Consider the following 21,560-nt stretch of genomic DNA (forward strand, 5'->3'; position numbering starts at 1 on the left):
GTCGGCGGCTGGCCGCATCGGCGCCAGGGAGGAGAGGCACGGGCGGTGGCATCGGCACCGGGGAGGAGCGGCAGCGTTGAGGGCTGGCGCCTGGCGGCGGCTTGGGTGGGGACTAGGGATGGGGACAAGCCAGAAGGGGATTCACTCGCTAGGGTTTTGAGAAGGGGATGGGCTATTGGGCTGGGCTGGGCGCCTGGGCCTCATTTGCTCTGGCTCGTTAAGGCTCGCGAGCCAGCTCGAGCTGGCTCGTTATCTCTAACGAGCTGAAATGCCAGCTCGGCTCATTAGGAAATTCAAAAGAGCCGAGCCTGTCACGAGCCGAGCGAGCTAACAAGCCACGAGCTTCCTGTCCACCCCTATATAGGGCTCATATTATATCCCGAGTACAAACTTAGTCCATTATAGACACGACTCAAACCTTTCTAAAGTTAAGATACAAACAAGACCACATAGGCAGTCTCTTGCCAAATCTCTAACAAACCGACTCAATATCCTAATTAATAGATATAATTGTCTTAATCAAGCTCTATCTCTAATTGGCAATGGCGGTTATCCCAATTTAGGCCATGACGAGCCCAAGTCATGTTATATCGGCTATATCGGCCATCGACTTCATTAACTTTGATCAACTTCATACTCTGTTTTCAGCCGATACGACATTCCGCCGATGTGCAGTCTGACTCGCAGATCAACTCGATTTCACACCAAATCCGCTTCGATCTTCTTCCTCCTTTTCTGAATCTGATGCCAAATTCTATTGTTAACACTACCGAAACTGCTCGACCACATGTTGATTACTTGTGTTTTGACCTAGGAAACACGGTTCAAAGTCCTCTGGAGTTTTGGTTATTGTAGCGGCCAAGACACCTTCCACCGAAGACTATTTAGTCGCACCGCATGGTGACTAACTTTGCATAGCTAGACAAATCTAGCATAAGGAGATAGAAATGCATTCATATTGGTTATTCTCTGACCAATTGGAGTTTGTGGAATGCAGCAATAAATCTAGCATAAGGAGATAGAAATGCATTCATATTGGTTATTCTCTGACCAATTGGAGTTTGTGGAATGCAGCAATGCTCTAATTTTCAGAGGTCAGGCTATGCAATCCTAGGTGCTAGTAGCAAGAATCATAACGGAAGCAATAATGCATTGGCATAGGGCAGGTGGTGGTGGTGGCCTTGCAGGATGGCGTACAATATATAGTTAGTTGGATGACCGTTCTTACTTTTCCATGCATGTTTTTGTGTAACGTCCTGCCTCTCCTAGGCCAGGCCCAATAATGCATTGGCATAGGGTAGGTGGTGGTGGTGGCCTTGCACGATGGCGTACAATATATAGTTAGCTGGATGACCGTGGCCCTGTTTGTTTCAGCTTAAGATTAGTAGATTACTGTAATATAGATTATTAAATCAGATTACTCTAAGCTGGATTATAATGAGCTGACATAAAATAAGCTGCGAGTTGTTTGTTTCTCTGGATTATTTGAGGCATCTAATTGTAGTGGGCCTTTAGCCACTCAATAATCTGAAAAAAGCTCCTTTAGAGGAGATTATTAGATTATACTATCTGGCTTATAGATTATAATAATCTAGCATAATAATCTACTTGTTTGTTTCAGCTTACTACTAATAATCTAGATTATAATATTCCTAAGCTGAATCAAACAGGGGCTTACTTTTCCATGCATGTTTTTGTGTAATGTCCCACCTCTCCTAGGCTGGGCCCACTTACATCTGGTAGCTTTCATAGGTCATAGACTATCCTCACACACCAACACAAGTTTTTTCTGCACATTAAGTTTTTGTGTAACGTCCCGGCTCTCCTAGGCCAGGCCCACTTACATCTGGTAGCTTTCATAGGTCATACACTGCCCTCATAGACTAACACAAGATCACTCGTGCGCACTCGGGAAGAATTTCATACATGTTTTTGTCTAACGTCTCCTCACTCGTGCGCACCCGGGAAGAATTTCGAATTTCATGCATGTTTTTGTCTAACATCTCCTCACTCGTGCGCACTTCATAGGTCATAGACTTCCCTCATAGACCAATACAAGATCACTCGTGCACACTCGGGAAGAATTTCATGCATGTTTTTGTGTAACGTCTCCTCACTCGTGCGTAGTTAGGAAGAATTTCCCGATCGGCCACTCATCCCTAAATTGCTCCAGGCCAAGCACGCTTAACCTTATAGTTCTTTAGAGATCGGCTTCTAGAAAAGAAGTTGCAACTTGTTGATATGAGTATTCTATTAATCCTATTAAGCCCTGGGCCGGGATGTTACAACTAAGGTCATCGCAATAGACATGGACATGGACATGATCAGTCAAATTATTCATGGACAGCACACAAAGATAAGTTAGCAAAGTGGTACAAATCAGAGTAGCAACGGCTAGAATGGCAAAGAAATAATAGTTGATAATGTGGATAGATAATGACAGCAGAAATTCTACCAGGATCTTACAAGCTTAGGCAGATTAAGGCCAGATAGATTCACACCATGGAATGGAAACTGACTCTTTGCGCATGTATGCACTTGACATTTTGATTTAAATGAAGAGACATAATTTTGTATACAAATAAAGGAACAAGCTCAAAATCTACTGGTAGTGCATATAGAAGCTTCAATTTTCAGTGCAATATAAGTTTTAGTTTTTTCTCATAGTTGCAGTTTCACTTGATCAATTTTTTTTTTAAAAAAAAACCATAATGATAAACTGGGCAAAAAGCAAAAGCAAAAATTCAGTAGTTGAAACCTAGCTGGCTAATTTATACCCCTTCCGTTTCATGTTATAAGATGTTTCGACTTTAGTCAAAGTCAAACTACTCTAAGTTTGACTAATTTTATAGAAAAATGTAGTTTGACTACTCTGAATTTTAGGGTTTAGGGTTGGGGTTAGGGTTTAGGGTTTTGAAAGGAAACCGTCATTAAATGGACACTTGGCACTAGGAGGATGAAGATGCTCATTGGATGCTTGAAGAAACTCTATCCTCCCAAGGCACCTCCACATATAAATACTCCTCCCATCCTTCATTCTCACATACACTAAATAGAGCTAAATTATAAGAGGCTTTAAGTATATTTTAGGTTATTTATATGTTCTGTTTTTTCTATATATGACATTGGTGTTATAAATGAGTTTCTTGTCCTTTTTTTTATAAGGATTGACTTTATCCATAGAATAATTCTAATTAAAACAATACTAAATTTCTTCCAACCAACCCTAGATTGTTCGAGCACCACATTATTATCTACATTTTATTATGTAGAAATAGAAATATGTTTTGAGTGGATATTGAGTCGCATTTTATTATGTAGAAATAGAAATATGTTTTGAGTGGATATTGAGTCGGTTTGTTAGAGATTTGGCAAGAGACTGCCTATGTGGTCTTGTTTGTATATTAGTATATTATGCCATGACAAGAAGTACTGCCCTGCCCTTGATGTATGCTTCTATGCTCTAGTTGATTCAATATCTAATTACTGCAATCAGTGCAGCTAATGTATTTGCGGAAAAAACTCCATAATACAATACTCCACATTTGTTCTAGATTTCATTTTTGTTTCAAGTTTGCTGGTCCTACTGCATGTGCATGTAATAGAGTGCATGTAAGAACATACGAACAAGTAGACCAAGGATTTTTGCAACGTTTCTTTGAGAGTTTATTTAGGGACCTGAAACAATTTACTGTTATGTGGATTGAATATGCTTGCTTGTCAGCTTGTTTGAAGCTCGATTTGAGACCTTTTACTTAAGAATATCTTGATAAGCAGTATAATTAGAGATGTAATTTTTGGGGCGTATGGAATGAGATGGTTCACTGTTTGCATATTTCTGAAAGCACTATATTGATACATACTATATCTATTGTATATATGTTTGGATTTGATATGTTTTAAGATTTTTTAAGTGAGCACTTATGTTTTTATACGGCACATGTCCCATTTAAGTAAACTCATACAATGACAGTGTGGTTATGCATAAGTTACATGTAAACAAAAACATTTTGTTCAGGACAAGCAGCAGCTATTAATTAATCGAAAGGCACAAAACTTGAGAAATGAAATGTTTGATTTAAAAGGTTTTACCTGGTCAAATAATCTGTCAAGCAAATCCAGATGATGTCGACACCTCAAATTGTAATCCTGAGAATCTCTCGATCTCTGCATAATAAATACTCATAAGAGAATAGTAAATGTTTGTTTGTAAAGAATTTAAACAAAAGTGAAAGTAATATTACCATTTTAGCCCACAATTTTCTGGTGTTTCTGATCTTTTCTTTTATATTCTTGACACCATAAGTTGATCTTTTCTTTTATATTCTTGACACCGTAGGTTGCACCCTGATCACACATCTTCTGTTGGATCAACCGATAAGACTCTTCCGACAGCTCCCCAGAAGCCTCGACTTCTTCCTCACAATACTGATATAACATAATTGTGTCATCATCGCTCCACGTGACCCTGGGAAACTAAGAACGCCTAAGACTTAGGGGGAGAATGATGGAATAAGTCTTGTGGCGCGGAGGGGCCGAATCTCGTGCGGGCGAGGCTGTCGGTGACGGAGGTGTCCACCATCTCAGGCTTCTTGGTACTGCAAAGTGAAACATTTGATGAATTAAGATTTATCTGAGTTTATGCCAAACATCAGTTTCCCTATCGGAAGAAACTATCGGAAGAAGAAAAAAAAGCACAATTTCACAACCTATTAGTATGGTTGACTCATGTCGAGAGGAAAAAAATTACAGTTAATGAGAAGTTAATTGATCACATAAATTTGAATTGTGCCCTTGAGCCACTGCCATGTGGGGCCCGCATTTCGGCGCCGCCCCTTCTCTCTCTAGGGTAATAATGGCGCAATAAATCAATTAAGGACTTCTCTATTTATAGTAAAAACACTGTGGATCTTCTAAAATTCATAGAAAATTCATCCGAGCTCTGTTTAAGCCCATTCAAGTCTCAGTAAATTAAGAAAAATGCAAAGAATCCATTAAAAATGGTTTTGTTCTCTGTTTTAGTAGTCTTATAGCCTTTTTGTACTGTTTGCTTTGTATGTCGCTTAGATTCCGGCTCTCCCGACGCTCCGGTGTACTTTGAGATAGTCGCCAAGGTCCCTCCAGCTGCAAAGCAAGGCAAGTCATGCTTGTCACTTAAACATGTTGATCCTATATTGCAAATGCTCTATTATTTTCCTTTAAATACTGCATTGTTTTACAATGATACCATGGGATGTTTACCTACTGTCTTAGCCATACTAATTATTTCCTTGTTCCTTTGTTAGCTTGGGTTGTAACATGATTAGATGTTGGACTAGGAATTGCTTAGCCATGCTTAGCTCAACTAGTACACAATGGGGGAAATCACATTAATGCATAGACTTCAGGTTCTAGTGTTGTTGTTGGTTCAATGCCACCGCTCTGGTGATGATTAATTAAAATATATTAAATGGTGGGCTGTGGGTGCATGGTTTGGATGGTCGCGCCCATGGCATTTAAGGACCGGTTCGCGGGAAACCCTGGAAGAATTCCTTGTACTTACCACAAGCCAGCGTGGGCAACGGCTGGGCTTGTAGTGTAGCTTTCCTCTAGCTGACGCATCCAGGCAAGGGTGAGCGTGATGGAGTTCGGATGGGCCCTGCGACGGCCTATGTGGCTTTTGGATTCACCTAGGCACGAGAGGGGACTGCCCGCTGCCTTGCGATGAGTGAGGGTGAAACCTGAGGTGTGGTATGTTTGGTTAGAGGTGGTTATGCGAAGGGTCCTGTCACGGCCTCTTTCCGGTATGTCGTGGTGGCATATCGGCACACTGGAACGTGTCATGGGGCTGTGTCTTGTGGGTACAGTTGTACACCTCTGATCAGAGTAAAACTATTCGAATAGCCGTGCCCGCGGTTATGGGCGATCGACCAAATTCACCGTGAGTAGTCTCACCCTAGTTTAGTCTAATGGAATTGATTAGTTCAGGTGGATGGTTGGGCCTGTTGCAACGTGGTGTAGCATTAGACAGTGGATGGTTAATATTGATTAATTACTACAACCGTTTTACTGCTTTCAACTACTGTTTATAAATGCCAGCTTTATGCAAAGGATCCCCTTTAGCCTTCCTTTGGTTATATTGCATCATACCCTCCGTTCCGGTATGACTTGCTGAGTACAGTGGGAAGTACTCAGTCTTGCTCTATCTCCCAACCCTCAGAGTTCGAGTATGCGTCCGATGGTGGTTTCTCCGAGGAGTAGGCTTAGTCCGTGCCATCAAGGATGCCTGTGGAGTGGTGTTCCCGCTGCAATCCAAGTCAAGGCTTAGCTCCAGTTATCTTTTATATTTCCGCTGCATTTATATAAGACTTTTATAATGTTTGTAAGACGTGGATCTGTATGTCAACTTTGTCGTTTGTGTACCCTGGCCGGTCCTGGACAGGGATTTTAATGCACATTCTGCTTGGAATTCTATTCGGGAATTTCTGGGCGTGACACCCTTGATGGCTACAAGGTAACATTTACTTGTCGCTGTGCTTTGAGAAGTGCAAGAGCACAACTCCACTATAGGAAGTACAAATGTTGTTTATGTATCTTGGTTTTCTCTTTTCTAGTGTATAGTTGTATACAAATTAAGGGCAAAAGAGACATTTTCTAACCGAATTGTTGACTATAAATAGCCATATGGCATATTAAGTGGGCCCAAGGATGATTTTAAGCAAAAACAAATTCTTAGAGGACCTATATGGACAAAATGAAACTTGAAGGATCAAAATTGAGCTTTCGATGAAACTTGAAGGACTAAATTAGCTATTTACTCTAAACTTATACTTATCAGCTAAAATCTAAATTTTCAACCTTAAATTTAATTCAAGAGCTGATTTTGAGGTTTTATCATCGAAGTTTATTTTTCAGCCTTTACTTTTAGATTGCAAAGAACACGTATATAAAGGTTTTGTTCATAAATTACTTTTCGTTTATAAACATGCCGTTTCGCTTACGCGTGCTCCATAAATAGGGTACACTAGCCGGTTTTGACAAGTCTTAGCTTAGATCACCGCAATAATCTTTAAGGGATGACTCCCTATGTTAACCGATCCCACCTCAGATCCGCGCTCGTCACCACCGGCACAACATTCATATCCGACCGGTATGGCGATTTAATATATGCTACTATCTTCCTTCCAAAATATAAGGAATATAAGGAGTTATATTTTGAGATGGAGAAAGTACTAGTGATGATGAGGAAGATACACTAGTGCTTGAAGGCTAAGTTGTTTTGTTCTTTTTCCCAACTCACCTATCTCGTTTTTCACATGCACACTTTTCAAACTACTAAAGGTATGTTTTTTTTACAAAATTTTATTAATTCAATTTTTTTAAAAAAATAACTGTAAATTAATTAATCATGCGCTAACTGGTAGTATGTTTCATTTTGCGTGCGCGGAGTGTTAAAATTCCCAACCCTGCAGGAGCCAAACACAGCCTAAGTAAATAAAGGGATTAAAATTGAAAGCGTATCTAACAGCCACAGCTACTAGTGGCTTGGTGGATTACGAGTCACGTCAGTAGGCGATCCCCGGCGTGTGCGATGCGAGGTTAGCTTAATTAGCTGGTCTGTCCATGTCGTGCCGTCGCGGCGTCGCCTTCTTCGCCTTGGCAACGGCATGCATGCCTCCGATCATCCGTAAACCTCACGGCGGCCACCATACCACACGTGCGTACGTACGTCCACACCACGCCCAACACCGACGACGTCGATCGAGCTCCAATCCATCCACCCCCACTCATGGCCGCGCGCTTCTCTTAGCTGGAGTAATTAAATTAAGTCGATCTCCCCAGCGCGCCCCCATGCACCAATGGCCGCTCCCACGCGCCGCCTCCTCCTCCTCAACCACGAACCCACCACCACCCCCGCTTCGTCTTCTTCGAGTTCGAGGCAATCCTTCCCCACGCTGCTCCCCGTTTTTATCCTCTTCGTCCTCCTCCTCTGCTTCCTCTCCATCTTCCTCGTCCGCGACCTCCTCCACTTCCTCTCCCTCTGCCTCCGCCGCCGCCGCCTCCTCCTTCGCCACGGGGAGGATCATGACTCCTCCTCCGTCTCCATGCAGTCCTCAGCCTCGCCGATTAATGCCCAGGCGCCGCGCAAGCCGCCGGGCTTGGACCCCGCCATCCTCGCGTCCTTCCCCACGCTGCGCTTCAAGGCCTCCGCCGCCGCGCCGGAGTGCGCCGTGTGCCTCTCCGACTTCGCCGCCGGCGACGCCCTCCGCCTGCTCACCGTCTGCCGCCACGCCTTCCACACGCCCTGCATTGACTCCTGGCTCCGCGCCCACACCACGTGCCCCGTCTGCCGCTCCGACCTCGACGCCGCGCCCGCGCCGGCGCCTCGCCACGAGGACCCCGCCGCCGTTGCCGTCGACGTGGAATGCGACCGGAGGGGCGGCGCCGGCTGACCGGTGAACGACCGCCGCCGTGCTGGATGACATGCAGGATTTCCTTTAATTTTGTTCGCGCCAAAATTGATTTTGATTTGTTTTGTTTTGTTTGTGGCTGCCTGCATTACCGTGTAAATACTCAACGACTTGTATCGTCCTTGTGCATTGTACTGTCAGTATTTCCAAATTGTTGGAAATGATAATGTAGAGTATTCCAGGTAGAATTATGAGCTAGTCACCACAGCTTCAGCTAGCTGTTTAATTCAATTGCAAGTCTGCAATACCTGTCAAGAAAATAAATCAACTGTATCAATGTATCAGTTGGAAGCTTTTGCAATGTTATTTTTAGCCACAGAAATGGGCGGTTGCCGGTTGGTACCAACAAGGGCATTCTAAAGTAAGGATGCCACTAATTTTAGAGTAATCTCTCTCGGTGCATGATTTGATACATTTTTTTGAACGACGCATGATTTGATACATGAGTCTATGAGAAAAATGCTAACCAGAAAGAGGAAACACAAATATATATATATATATATATATATATATATATATATACAGGCATATAACAGTTTTGCTACTAATTGTCGCACACGCATACCACACAGGGCAATATACGGGTCTGCTTTACAGGATTTATGGAAGCAAGTACATAAAAGCACCATAGCACACCTCAGGTGCTTTGATTCAAAGACACAACGACGCTGCTTATTTAATAAACAACAGCGTGTGAGAAACTGCTTGCGTATCAGCAAGGGACGGTAAATTATTTATAGAACACCTCCTCTATTCATGTTCTTTGCTTTTAAAGATCTGTAGAAGCCCATGAACCTCACAGTGAACTCTGAAATAATTAGAGTGTTTATAGTTAGTAGTTGGTAAGATCCGTTCATTCTCCTAAGAAAACATAGAAGACTATTTCAGTTCAGAACTATACTGAATTGGCAGGTGAATTATTTTCTAGTACCTTCAATCTTTATAAAGCATTGGATAGTTTCGCGTTGGTCATGGCCCTCCTTGGCAAAACCTTCTATATTTATGTTTCTGATTTCCAAACCCGTGTCGCCGGATTCGCACTGCTCTTTTTGACGCGCGCAATCTTTGATCTGATTACGCCGAGAAGCAAGAAAAAGAACAAAGAATAACGGTTAGTATACAGCAATTAGATCATGAATTGAAACAACTGTTACTGAAGATGCAGTAGTCATGCTAACATGGTTCAACTCCGATGCTAGTTGATCAATGCTATTTTGGAACTCCTCATCCCTGTCCCTTTTCAGTTCAGCAACCAGATTCTGCATTTGGAAGGAGACAAACATTGGTGACAAATACTGAAAACAACGAACCCTGTTTCAGAGCATGGAAACATTAGGCAAAGTGGAGCTTACAGAGAAAATGAAGTAAGGTGACACATTATGTTCAATCAGTTTTCTGATCTTACCCCTAATGACATACAGCCTGCACAAGTCGAAGTAACAACATTTGTATGTTTTCTTTCTTGAGATAAAGACGCTCAAATATACTGAATTATGGGGAAAAAACACATGAAAGGGATATCCTACTGTTTTGGGCTTGGTTCCTCCAAGATTTTTTTGGCTACATTGGAGATTTCCTCTTCCCATCCTGTCAAAATGGCATGGCCTTCTAGGAAGGCATAGCTGCAGTTGTGAGGGGTTATTTATCGCCTTGAGAAACCCAATTATAGTGCTTCTTAACAACAGAATGAACACAGTACCAGCAATCTACTACGGAGTAACATATTCTCAATACGAATGATACATGCACCTTGATTGAGCAGTTATATGCATTTTTTGTCAAAAGAGAACATACCAATTGCAATTGTTTCTTTAGAAAATGAAGGAGGAACATTTTTTTTTTGGGAATACGCGAGGGGTGCATCTTTGTATTAAGAAGGAATAAAAGTATTTACAGAGCGGGCCGAAAAATAAAAAACACGAAGGGGACAAGATACAGGAGTGGGGAGGAGGAAGAAAATAAAAGCCTAATCTCCCAACGAATGTGGCGACCTTCCACCCGACATAGGAGTCACCATGGCCGGTATCGCGGCTCTAGCCAACCGCCAAAGGTCCGCTTCGCCCGTGAGGAACATAGTATGTTATAAAGACATTTCTCCAGTAACGAACCATCTACTTTAACCACAGTCAAAACGTTGTAACATCCCGATATTATATTTCAAGAAGCAGGAAAGGAGAGGAGAAGCAATGTTTGATGTTCTTTTATCTAAAAACAAGGGAGGGATATTCTTATGTGCTTACTTTGCTTTCCAAGTAGCTTCAAAAGAACGTATTGCCTGTCGGAGATTATTGCCTGAGCTCATTGTTATTCTCCTAGCAATATCACGAGGCAGATCTATGCTCTCTTGCACTGCAATGTACTCTAGGACCTTGATTATCTAAGATCAAAGACATTTTTCAGTAAACTGTCCAGCATTGCAAATGCGAAGATAAAATATCCATATAAAAAGTACCTCATCAGATGAAGGTGGCTTAAGTGTCACAACCTTGCAGAGATGCCTGACAGCCTCAAGGTTTGAAGCATCAGAACAGCAGAACATGATTTTATTGCATCCTACATACCTCCCCAGAAACCATCCAATATAATGTTGAAGATCAGATGAGAGTTTATCAGCGTCGTGGACGACGATCACTGCATATATATGAATTTTAAAGTATTACCTTGGTGTAATGGTTTGAGATCAATAAAGCTTCATTTATTATAAAAATATATATGTATATGATACACTAGTACATCAATGTAACACATATAAATACCAGAAAATAAATGAAGAACATGCAGTTGTGTCAAGAAAGATCACTGTTTCATCATTTTAACAAGGTAAAATAGTGTCCTCATGTACCTCTGCAGTTGGCATGACTGCAAATGGAGTTTGGTGATGGGATGGATTCATTCAACAAAGTAGTAATGACATGCTTCTCATAGCCGTGTATGTCAGCCAAATTTACCTCCACATGATGACTTGAAATCTTCACTCTGATATCAATGTGTTTTGCAATTTCTCCCTACAGTGCGAGAATGGTCAGTAGTGTTTCATTTTACACTTCCCTCTGAAGGAGTAGTAGAGATTTGTAATGGCGACAATGTGCAAAAGAATAACAAGTCATTCTCATGCAACGCGTACCTTCAGCTCGAATCTCTTTGTCTGTTCCTCTATCTGTGAAACGGCAATATGAAGCAAGAACAATTGTGAGCTTAAAGGTTTAGATAATTAGGTTGGTTAAACCTTGTGCAAAAGTGAGTAGCATCAACCTTGAGATTATCAGTAGCAAAAGCATCCCTTATGAGTGCCGACACCATGCTCCTCTTTCCGACGGAGGTCGGGCCTTCAAATATGATATGGTTGCATTCTTGTGCAGTAACCTGGGGGGTAAACCCCTTATCAGAATGTCAAGACGGTAGTAGTATCACTCAATGTAGTGAAATATTTGACTGTAAATGGGTAGTAAGGAGTGTGTGTGATGACCATCACCTGGTTGTAGAGCTCAAGGGCAGCGTCCTTGTTGCAGATGAAGTCGTTGAGGAAATTGGGGCGATACTTGTCTGCCCAGATGTACTTGTCCTCTGCCGTGGGTGTGGATTCTTCAGAAGTCTGTGGCGAATCCACCATGGCGACCGATTTGGGCAAAACCCGGACCCAGATGCTCCCTCCTCTCCCGACGGCGACGGCGGAGGCGCTGTGGTCGGAGCTCTGCGTGCTGTGGTCGCCGGCGGACACTTGTGGCTCAGAAGCAGCTTCAGCTTTGGATTCAGCCGGCGTGTGGTGGTCGTGGATGCGTTTGGCGGCGGCGGCGGCGGCGGCTTCCTCTCTCTCCCTCAAAGGCCTCCTCTCGGCGACGGCGGCATTGGCTACCTGCGGCTGGGGCGCCTCCCGGCGCGGCGGCGGTTGGTGGGGCACGGAGCTAGGGGCGGTGCGGGGGCGGGTGAGGGGGGCGCCGCTTCTGGGGATGCAAGCGAAGCCCAAGCGGTGGAGACCGAGCACGAGCTGCGACGGCGGCAGGAAGGTACGGTAGCGTCGGGCGTCGCGGCGGCGGTCATGGTCGAGCGCGTCGGAGAGGGTGGTGGCCGGGGGAGCCATGTGGGCGGCGCGCAGGGTAGTGGCAGTGGCAGCGGCATGGGACTGGGGGTGGACATGAGATGAGAGCGGAGATGAAACCAATGCGGCGCGGCGGTGTGGACGAGGGGACCGAGAGGAAGGAGGTAGGCGTGGCGATCAACGCGGCAGCGGCCGGCCAGGTGGTGAGGTGGCGGTGGCGGTGGCGGTGGCGGTGGATGGTGACCGGAGAAGCATTTTTTGCCGGGATCATTCCCATCCTGCCTCCTCTCCTGGCGCCGGCAACGCCTACCATCGCCATCTGATCTCGGCCCAAGATCTCCATTTCCATCCTATTGGCCCACTTCGTTATTTGGGCCGCCTCTGGTTGCATATTCAGAGAGGATTTAGGCCGGCCTTCTTTCGCTGTTACTTCCACTAGTTATTTAATTATTTTTTAGAGAAGTTATTTTATTTTATTTTTTAGAGGAGTTTCTTAATTTTATTTTTTTAGAAGAGCCTTTTAAATAAGGAACTTCCCTGTAACCTTCGCATTACTTCCACTATTATTCTACTAAGTTGCTTGATAGACCGTTTGGTAAGGAATAAGTTTATGTCTCTCGCTCTTGACTAAGTCACATCCCTCAATCATAAAACTGGGTATAATGTCGCCTCCAATATTAAAAAACCAGTGTAGATAAACTATTTCAGAGGTTTAGAAAGTGTTTTTTCGCTGACGTGGCAGGTTGACCACAATTGACTTGCTGAGTCAAGAGGAGGGACCCACATGTCATTGATTGTTCTCTCTTTGGGAGGGCTAATGTTGCAAGGGGATCCATGACTAACGAGTAGTGACGTGACCGGGGAGGAGTTCCACGATGGGCGGCGACGAAGATGGGTGTTGTGACTGGCAGCGAAGACTGCAGCAACTCGCGTGAACTAGGGGATGACAACCCATAGCGGAGGACGATAGGCGATAAAACAGCGAGACCCGAAGGTAGAAGGGCGGCAGTGCAACAATGACGGGGTAGCACACACATCTCTCGCTCCGACGTGACCCTCTGCCGCCACCACCAGTCACTACGAATGCCATCCTATCAGGTAGCTCTATTACCCTCTTTCTTTTTCCTATGGCGATGGCGGTGTCCCACCCTGTCCCAGCTTGATGGCCTACCTCCCCCTGTGGGGCCTCCGATGCCGCCATCGATGCTGGAAGGAAGCCACGTGGAAGTAAGTGGCATGGAGGTGGAGTTCTAGGCTCAAGGTGAGAGGACAACAGCCACCGCTACCATGAGCACCACTATGCGCGTGCTCCTTGAACGGACGATGACGGTAACTCAATCTGCCCCCGACGATGTTGGCCGCCTCGGCCTCGCCAAGCTCCTACCACCGCATGGGGTCTATACATGCTCCACCTAGCTTCTCTGCTTCCATCACCCTCGGGGAGACGACCCCCTCCCCATCGGCCGCCTCCACCCGTGAGCTCCCCTTTCCACTAAAGGAATCGATTTGCGCCGATTTTTAAAGTTGTTTGGGGAGGGTATTATACATGTTTTTTTTTGAGGAAGGCTATTCAGGAAGTAGCAATATACGAGAAAGACAAACAAGAGGTTGTGTTCGGGCACACAAAACAAAGCATGTATTATTGCAAGATTAATTAAGTATTAACTATTATTTTGAAAAATGGATTAATATGATTTTTTAAAACAACATTCATATAGAATTTTTTTAAAAAAAACACACCGTTTAGCAGTTTGAAAAACGTGCGCGTGAAAAACGAGAGATGTAAGTTGAGAAAACTGGGATAAGAACTCAGCCTAAACCGTTTGGCAATGACCGGAAAATTTGAAGTTGGGCGATGATTTTACAGGCCGATTAACCGAGGGCAGTAGTTCCCTCAGCAGTGTCCGGCCTTGGACTTGTGCCGCACGCACACTTCCATTTCCATTTGGAAAAAGTACACCGAAGGTCCCTCAACTTGTCATCGGTATAAAAAACATCCTCGAAGTGCAAAACCAGATATACGAGGTCCCTTAACTATACAAAACCAGTCACCCGAAGTCCTTCGATGGTTTTGACCCCGGTTTTAGTCTATGTGGCGGTTGAGTCAGCGTGGGACCCACGTGGGCCCCACATGTCAGGTGTCCACCTCACCCTATCTCTTTCCCCTTTTCTCTTTCTCTGTTCATCTCTCTCTCTAGCGGATGGGAGCGGCGGTAGCGGCAGACTTGGCGAGCGCGCGGCGGTCGGCGGGAGAGCGCGCGGCGGCCAGTACGCGGTGGTGGAAGCCCCCTAGCGCTGCGGAGGCGGGCTGCACCGACACGGCGGCGGGAGCACGAGGCGACGCGGCGGCAGGCGGTTGTGGACGAGCGACGATCGCGCGGTGGCCTCCTGCGCCCACGCGCCACCGACGTTGGGTGACCCGTCGTGGAGTGGAGCACGACATCGAACGCGGTAGAACTTCTTGGCGAGGTGGTAGAACTTGTCCTGTCGTTGCTTCCCCTTCATCTTCCCCATTGCTGCCTCCTCCTCCGCCGCCGCCGCCGACAAGCCGCCTCAGCTGGGAGGGAGAGAGCTAGGGTCGGCGGCCGCGTCGCCTCGTGCTCCAGCCGCCGCTGCGTCACCTCGTGCTCCCGCCACCTCAGCTGGGAGGGAGAGAGCTAGGGTCGGCGGCCGCGTCGCCTCGTGCTCCCGTCGCCGCCGCCGCGTCGCCTCGCCTCATGCTCCTGCCGCCGCTGTGTCGCCGGCCGCGGCCGCGTCGCCTCGTGCTCCCGACGCCGCCGCCGCCGCCGCCGCCGCGTCACCTCGCCTCGTGCTCCTGCCGCTGTCGTGTCGCCGGCCGCGGCTGCGTCGCCTCGTGCTCCCGCCGCCGCGCCCTGGCGACCTCCTCCCCACGACCCCACCTGCCCTGGCTTTGCCCAAGACTAGAAAAGTGAGAGAGAGAGAGAAAAGAGAGAGAAGAGGGGAAAGAGAGAGTGGCTGACCTGGACAGGCTGACAGGTGGGGCCCACGCGGGTCCCACGCTGACTCAGAAGCCACGTAGTATAAAACCGGGGTCGAAACCACTTAAGGACCTCGGGTGACCGGTTTTGTACCGTTAAGGGACCTCGCGTATCTGGTTTTGTGGTTCGAGGACGTTTTTTATCCCGATGACAAGTTGATGGACCTTCGGTGTCCTTTTTCCTTTCTATTTTGGAAATCTGATATCGATGAGAGTCGGACGACCTCAGCAGCAACCAATTATCTGCTACAGCATGCAGGACCTTTGACTTGGACTGCCTCCCTACTCCTACTCCTACTCCTACTCCTACTCCTAGTCAAGTCAAGGGTAAGCTCCAAGAAATCTTCTACTTCTACTTCTACTCCTACTGATGAATGTATTGGCCGGTATATACATGCTTCCTCATGTCTCACACTGGTGGAGAAACCCTCTATACTCCCGGTTCGTAACCCCCTTAAGTCCCGGTTATCTAACCGGGACTACGAATCCGTGACTAAAGATCGCTATCTTTAGTCCTGGGTGAAATAACCGGGATTAAAGATCGATTTTTAATCCCGGTTGGTAACACCAATCGGGACTAAAGATACCTACCAACTGGGACTAAAGAGAGGGTAGCGGCAGTCCCATTAGGTCTCCTTTTCTTTTTTTTCATTATTTTTTAGCCAGAGTTTAATCCCTGTATTTTCTCCCAAATCGAGTGGGATGCATATTCCCAAATCAAACCCCAAATCAAAGTAACATCCCAAAACATTCACATCGCAAATCTTAAGTTACTTGTACACACAAATCAAATACATCACAAATCTTTAAAAAATTACACACAAACCAAATACATCACATATTATACATCTCAGATCCATACAACAAATCACAAAATTATACATCTAAGTGAATCACAAATTGTAAAAAAAAAGAAAAAAAAGAATGGATGCCGGAAGCGCCGCCTGCCGCCGCTCCCCGTGCGCGGCCTGCGTGCGGCCCCGCCGGCCGCCTACCGCGTGTGGCCCCGCCGGGCGCGGCCCTGCCTGACGTGTGCGAGAAGGGAGGAGGGGGAGGAGGCGGCCCTCGCTGGGCATCGGATGGGAAGGGAGGAGGGGGAGGAGAGGGCCAGGATGGGAGGAGGAAGGGGAGGAGGGGGAGGAAGAGATCAGATGGGAAGGGAGGAGGGGGAGGAGAGGGCCGGGATGGGAGGCGGAAGGGGAGGAGAGGGAGATGGATCTGAGGAGAGGAGAGGCCGGTTGTTGTTGAGGAGATTGAGGCCGATTGTGGGGGAGAGGATAGGGAATATGGATTATATACTACGCGTGATTTTAGTTCCGGTTGGTAATACCAACCGGGAGTAAACATCTAGGAGATCTCTAGTCCCGGTTAGTAATACTAACCGGAACTAAAGTGATGATCTTTAGTCCCGGTTTGTGACACCAATCGGGACTAAAGAGAACTGACAGAGGATGAATCGGTACTAAAGATCATCTTTAGTCTGGTTGGTGTTGGTGTTACCAACCAGAACTAAAAATCGTAAAATGGCTATGGGGTTTTAAACCGAGACTATTAAGGTTTTGGGGCAACCGAGCAAAAATCAGTTTTCCAGTAATGTCAGGGTAAGGGCCGGAGAATGCATCATGATTGATGATGATCGATCGGCTGGCCGCGCTTATATAGTACTATAAGTATACTATCTCGCAATCAAGGATGATACCATATCTCCGGCTAATTAATCAATGAATGAGGGAAAGCCATGGTATATCTATATCATACCGACCAAATGATCATATGTGCCTGCCTGTCCTGATTTAATTATATATGATAACATTATCAAGCTCATGCATTCGGTCGGTAGATAGGTTGGCATGTACTAACTACTGTAGTCTGTACAAATTTTCGCACTCGACCGTGCGCTTGCTTAGAGTAGCAATTAGCAGGAACATTACAGTACTTATTAAGCTCGCTTGGTCCTCCTCCTCCTCCTCTTCCTTCTAGAAACTTCTTCCACGCACACGATATCACGTCAACATCGCACCCGCCCGCTCACGCACCGCATGACGTCACCGACGGCTTTGGTGGCCCACGAGCGCGTGGGAAATACGCTGCCCACCCTTCCCCCTCCGATCCCAATCCAACGGACATCTTCTTTCGCGGGAGGATTAATGTTCATTTATTGATGGATTTTTTTCTTTCTTTAAAACAATTAATTATTTATTGATGATTTGTAAAACGGGTCAAGAAAAGAAGGCGGCGGCGGCGGCGGAGGAGAGAGAGGGCCCCACCAATACCCAGTAGCCGCCGAGCCAGGCAACGGAGGCCAATGGGAGCTTAACACGTGGCCCATCTGCGGGCCACAGCAATGACTTGATCGACTGTTATTTGCTCTTGACATTCCACTACACTACCAGCTTCTTCTTCTTGTGCCTTTTGGACCTTCTCTTCAAACAGCAGAGCACACTAGCTGACCAACCCTACAATATACTCGTACTAATAATAGAGGGTTTTTCTCTCCTAATTTCATCACAACTCGTTTGCTCCAGGCTGAGATAATCCTCATCTCAAGGAAAATTCCTTTCTACAAATACAGATACAAGTCACTGAAACAGTGTTATAGTATGGCTTTATAGATGTTGAGACCAGGTTTTATTCCATCGTTTTTTTTTTAAAAAAAAAGAAGACTATTAGATGGCTTAGTTCTCTGAAACATACTGTACTCCAGTCCTGAAGAACATTGAGTTTCAGGACAAGCAATAGCCTTCCAAATGAATTTCCATTTGGAACAATCCATGTACTGTAGCAGTCTAGCAGATACTACAAGAAGAGGTTTTGGTTGCCCATCCCAGAATGCTGCCAATGCAAAGCCTTCAGAAATTTCCATCTCTATTCTCCAATCCACATATGTGATATGTCTTATACTTTCCATCCATCCATGTATGTATGTCGACATCCACCACTCTCCATTGGAAAGGCAAGGCCCTCAGCTACCTCCAATTGTTGCTCATCTTTTCCATCACCCCCCTCAACTTTCTCAATGTTTTCTGCAGTATTCCCTCAGGAAAGAGAGATTCTTCATGCAAAGCTATGAACATTATTTCTGATTATATGTAATCTGTAGACAGCAGAGAGACTACTCTACTGCTCCTAAAGAATGCTGCATTTTCTTTAGATGCCTTTCTAATGCTGCATATATTTTTTTTGGGTAGTAGATGCCTTCCTTTGTTCTTGCATTTAGAACCGCTTCCTCTGCTTTAGTTAGGCGTAGTAGGTTAGGGTGGTTGCCTAACATACATATGCCGTCTCCTCTTTAGTGCAAACAAATCTTCTTCATCTTCTCATTCTTCTTCAGTGTCAACTTCATCAATGCTGGCATTGACCCTGCAAATCAGAACTATGGAGTATATATATATCACAACTCTTTAGTTTAATAAATTCAACCGGGAGGATAATTAGATGAAACAAGAGAGCAGGAGCAGGATTTGCTTTGATAAGGCTGAACATCACATTCACATTCACATTGAAAGCAAACTTTTAGCGAGTTTGGCAATAACGTAACGGCACTTGCTTTGGCAGCATCAGAAATTCTGAGTCAAGACACATGATACTGCAAAAAACTATCCTCTGCAATTGCCTCGCAGCTAAGGGTCAACACACTGAGAAAAAAACACACATCAAAATCCATTTCTGATCCACAAGACCACATTATAATTAAGAAAAAAAGGAAGTTACTGGAGTAATAAGCAAGGATCATTCATGCCCTCTTCTAGCATCCATATTTACAGATGAACTGAACAAAGCAGCACTAATCCTGGTACCACCAGTTAGTAGCAGCCATCACAAAACTTAAGCACCACCAGCTACTTATTATCATCACTGCTAATCCACTAGGAGTATTAGCTACAAGTCTGCTCAAAGACATATCTAAAATTTGAAACATCTCAAAATGAAAAAAAAAAAGACTATATAGAAGGTTGAACACAAGAGAGAGGGAGGGGGTGGTCACTAATTAAAGATGTATACATATCCTGTCTGTATTTTTAATGTGTTCCTAGTAATGGTAATGGAGCAATTAGCAATGGAAAAGCTAGTGCTTTTGTACCCTTCCTTTTCTTCATCTTCCTCCTTTCCTTTGTGCAAAGCTAATGGCATCCACCTCGAGAAGCACCACCAAAAGGCAACAATGGTAATGGCAATGGGCAAAGGCCGACGAGGTGGCGGCCGCTTTGCAATGCGATTCCCAATTGCGCACGCGCTGGATTCCTGCAGGTGAAGTTGCTGTTGGTTGGCAATGGCTAGTACTCGACGATGAGGCTGCCGAATGGCGCGCGGTGTGGAATGCCCTTGCGGCGCTTGGGCGGCAGGGTGGGCGGCGGCGGCGGGGTGGACGGCGTGAAGCTCCTCTTGGCAGGGGAGGTGGAGTTGTCGGAGTCGGAGGTGGAGGCCATGGCGTGGGCGTGGCGTAGTCTCTTCCTCCTGGCGGCGGTGGCGGTGGCGGTGGCGGCGGCGGTGGCGGCGTGGGGGGAGCAGCCGACGACCTTGCAGCCGAGGGAGCAGAAGCGGAAGTTGTCGAGGAGGCTGCGGCTGCAGACCTCGCAGATGTTGGCGACGGCGCCCTTGCCGGCCTTGTGCTGGGGGCGCTCGTTGAGGAACACCACGCGGGCGCTGTTGATGACGTACGTCTGCACCCCGCCGATGTCCATGAACCTCTGGATGTCCGACACCCTGATCACGTCGTGGTACGACGACCGCCGGATCTGCAACCACAACGCCGCCACCGCCATGGTTAGGTAGGTTTGGTTTGGGAGAGGGAGACTGCAATGCATTGGGAACAAGGAAATGGTTAGTACCTGGATGGTGTGGTGGTCGCGGTGGTTGTGGGCGAGGCAGAGGGAGCAGAGCGCGGCGGCGGCGGCGTCGGCGTCGGCGGCGCAGTCGAGGCAGAACATGTTGCACTCGCCGCTCCGGTGCGAGTCGGCGTGCACCTTGCACTGCGAGAAGAAGCTGGCCGAGAGCAGCGGGCTCAGCCACCGCGGCCACTGCTCTCCGTGCGCCACCGCCTCCTCCTCCTCCGGCTCAGGCCCTCCTCCTCCCTGCAAGTTTCAATAAACCAACGCATCCGTCAGTTTCCTTTCCTAAACTACAACTCGATATTAGATTGGATGAAAAGAGGCAGTTTTGACCAAGATAATCCCCTCTCCTTTGAACGATTCATGCACGCAATTCACAGCGCGTTTCTTGATTCTTGGAAATCACGGAGAAGCGATTTTTTTTTAAAAAAAAAACCCACGGATTTGGCGGCGAAAGGAATGCGGGGATTCCAACGCACAGAGGGAAGCAGCAAAAGCAAGAACCCAAGAAGAAGAAGAATCCTTTAATCAATCTGGCGCCATTGCCCATAGAAATCGGCCGCCCAATACAACAGTAACCGAAACAACAACGAAGGGGGATAAACTCCAGAAGCATCTCATTCCTTCATTCATTCATGTAGTACTACACAAGAAACAAGGAGTAATCGAAAAAGAAGAAGAGAACGGAATGGCGCAGCATATAAACATACCATGATCCTCCTGTTCTTGAGGCGGAGCTCCTTGAACGGCGACTCGTGGTCGATGGCCATCGATCGATCAATCAATCAATCAGTCCTCTCCTCTCCGAATGCAACTAGGCAAAGGGTAGGAAGAAGAAGAGAGAGCGGAGGCGGCGGTGGATGGATGGAATGGCAGAAGAAGAAGCAAAAGGAATGAATAAAAACAGAAGAGGAGGAGGAGGGGTGGGTGGACTCGCGGCTTTTATCGACGAGACGAGAAGGCGAAGGCGGCTTGGGCTCGGTGGAAACAAGAAGAAGAAGCGGATGAGTCGTCGTCGTCTTTGTAGGAGTCGTCCAACTCCTTCCTTCTTTCCTATCCCCCTCGACACGCCCAAGTAATTTCTTTTTTCTTTCCTTTCCTTTTTTTGCCTTTTTTTTTCATCCTCCTTAAATAAACCACTTGTCAGTGACAGTAATAATATTTACTAGTAAATTTATGCGATTTGTGGCTCTTTCCTCTATCTGAGTAATCAATGGGCATGGGTTGTTGTTGATTAGCACTAATAG

At 46.1% G+C, this 21,560-nt stretch overlaps 3 protein-coding genes and 1 pseudogene across 3 annotated transcripts; 1 reads left to right on the forward strand and 3 right to left on the reverse strand.

Annotated features, from left to right (window-relative positions):
- Positions 1-3,107: 3,107 nt before the first annotated feature.
- LOC127785974 (uncharacterized) lies at positions 3,108-4,582 on the reverse strand (annotated as a pseudogene).
- Positions 4,583-7,713: 3,131 nt separating this feature from the next.
- LOC127753158 (RING-H2 finger protein ATL29-like) lies at positions 7,714-8,834 on the forward strand. Its single transcript, XM_052278625.1, has one exon. The coding sequence runs from the start codon at positions 7,839-7,841 to the stop codon at positions 8,430-8,432; it is 594 nt and encodes a 197-aa protein (XP_052134585.1). The 5' UTR covers positions 7,714-7,838; the 3' UTR covers positions 8,433-8,834.
- Positions 8,835-8,931: 97 nt separating this feature from the next.
- Positions 8,932-12,727, reverse strand: LOC127752832 (replication factor C subunit 3-like). The gene is made up of 11 exons (XM_052278267.1): positions 11,923-12,727; positions 11,703-11,813; positions 11,575-11,607; positions 11,293-11,455; positions 10,903-11,081; positions 10,691-10,827; positions 9,977-10,072; positions 9,803-9,872; positions 9,629-9,709; positions 9,382-9,520; positions 8,932-9,258 (listed from the first exon to the last, which is right to left on the reverse strand). Exons 1-11 carry the CDS (start codon positions 12,526-12,528, stop codon positions 9,185-9,187), a joined length of 1,689 nt encoding a protein of 562 aa, XP_052134227.1. The 5' UTR covers positions 12,529-12,727; the 3' UTR covers positions 8,932-9,184.
- A 6,468-nt stretch (positions 12,728-19,195) lies between these two features.
- On the reverse strand, positions 19,196-21,294 carry LOC127753321 (protein RGF1 INDUCIBLE TRANSCRIPTION FACTOR 1-like). Its single transcript, XM_052278802.1, has 3 exons — positions 21,024-21,294; positions 20,314-20,556; positions 19,196-20,220 (listed from the first exon to the last, which is right to left on the reverse strand). The coding sequence occupies exons 1-3, from the start codon at positions 21,081-21,083 to the stop codon at positions 19,759-19,761; spliced, it is 765 nt and encodes a 254-aa protein (XP_052134762.1). The 5' UTR covers positions 21,084-21,294; the 3' UTR covers positions 19,196-19,758.
- Positions 21,295-21,560: the final 266 nt, after the last annotated feature.

Source organism: Oryza glaberrima, chromosome 10 (genome assembly GCF_000147395.1).
Source record: "Oryza glaberrima chromosome 10, OglaRS2, whole genome shotgun sequence".
NCBI classification, from domain to species: Eukaryota; Viridiplantae; Streptophyta; class Magnoliopsida; order Poales; family Poaceae; genus Oryza; species Oryza glaberrima.

Bases quoted from the DNA above. Each gene is read 5' to 3' on its own strand.
- LOC127753321 (XM_052278802.1), bottom strand. From the start codon at position 21,083: ATGGCCATCGACCACGAGTCGCCGTTCAAGGAGCTCCGCCTCAAGAAC. The intron at 20,557-21,023 runs GTATGTTTATAT...TGAAACTTGCAG, and splicing joins TCAAGAACAGGAGGATCATG to GGAGGAGGAGGGCCTGAGCC. The intron at 20,221-20,313 runs GTACTAACCATT...TTGTGGTTGCAG, and splicing joins GCGACCACCACACCATCCAG to ATCCGGCGGTCGTCGTACCA.
- LOC127753158 (XM_052278625.1), top strand. From the start codon at position 7,839: ATGGCCGCTCCCACGCGCCGCCTCCTCCTCCTCAACCACGAACCCACC.
- LOC127752832 (XM_052278267.1), bottom strand. From the start codon at position 12,528: ATGGCTCCCCCGGCCACCACCCTCTCCGACGCGCTCGACCATGACCGC. The intron at 10,828-10,902 runs GTACTTTTTATA...CTTTGATCTTAG, and splicing joins AGCCACCTTCATCTGATGAG to ATAATCAAGGTCCTAGAGTA. The intron at 9,710-9,802 runs GTAAGCTCCACT...TTCCAAATGCAG, and splicing joins CACCTTACTTCATTTTCTCT to AATCTGGTTGCTGAACTGAA.